The following is a 983-nucleotide window of genomic DNA, read 5'->3' on the forward strand; positions in this document are numbered from 1 at the left end:
GGGTGTGAGTAGGTTCCTATCCCTGTGCCTCTATGGTACGTTCTCTTCCTGAGAAAGACCTCTCTGCCGGCCTGCAATGTGCCTGCGGACACTTGCAGCTGTCAGGTCTTGAAGAGCCTGAAATCCCCATAAAAACTAACATAAAAATGAAATTGAATGTTGGGTTTTTCCAGTCTCTTATGAAAGAGGTCAAAAATTTGAAACTTTCGATCTATTTCTTGCATCTTAAGAAGAGCTTCCGCTTTCTTCTTTCTTTTCGCTATTTGCTGTTCTATTCTTATTTTTCAGTAGTATTTTCTCATTTCTTTGATTTGTGGAATGCAGAGGGCCCTACTTTCGGGAACAAAATGGTTCCATCTGAAGGATCTCACGGCTCGGAGGGGGAATCCTCAAAAAATCTTCTTTTAGATTTGGGAAACTTTTTCATTTAAAAAAGGAGAGCATCCCCCCACAAGCAGAGCCCATCACGCCTCAATCTTTACTTCAAATTGAGATTAATCCTAACGATACCCAAAACGAGTTACGTGAAAAGGCAGCATTCCTACTTTCTTCATATTACGCTGAAGCAAAGATATATCGAGATCATTATGTATGGGTAGACATCGCACAACACCTAGCCTTCGAGAGAAACGGTAAAAATAATGTCAGCCGCGAAGATCTCGTTGGGCTCATCGAAGCGCTCAAAGATCCAGCGAATGAAGGGGGGGAATTATACCTCAAAAGTAAGAAATTTCTGCTCCGCTATAATAAACCCTTAAAAATAGAATAGGAAGAGAAGAGAAGGAACGAGAAAAACCGAATTCCTCTATTTGATGTCGATTCATCCACACTTCCATTCCTTGTAGAGGAAGGCTAACTGCTTGCTGGCTGGGAGCTGTATGAGCGGTAACGTCCACGTACGGCTCCGTGAGAAGGGCGGTGGACATAAATGGCCTTGTTGTACCTCACTCTCGTCTTCAATGGGGTCTGCTCTTTTTTTTTTG

General features: G+C 42.7%; 1 protein-coding gene.

The window, feature by feature from the left end:
- Positions 1-953: 953 nt before the first annotated feature.
- On the forward strand, positions 954-983 carry nad1 (one part of a trans-spliced gene, as the record gives it; the window's edge cuts it).

This window comes from Cannabis sativa, mitochondrion (assembly GCF_029168945.1).
Source record: "Cannabis sativa mitochondrion, complete genome".
In the NCBI taxonomy this organism is placed as follows: domain Eukaryota; kingdom Viridiplantae; phylum Streptophyta; class Magnoliopsida; order Rosales; family Cannabaceae; genus Cannabis; species Cannabis sativa.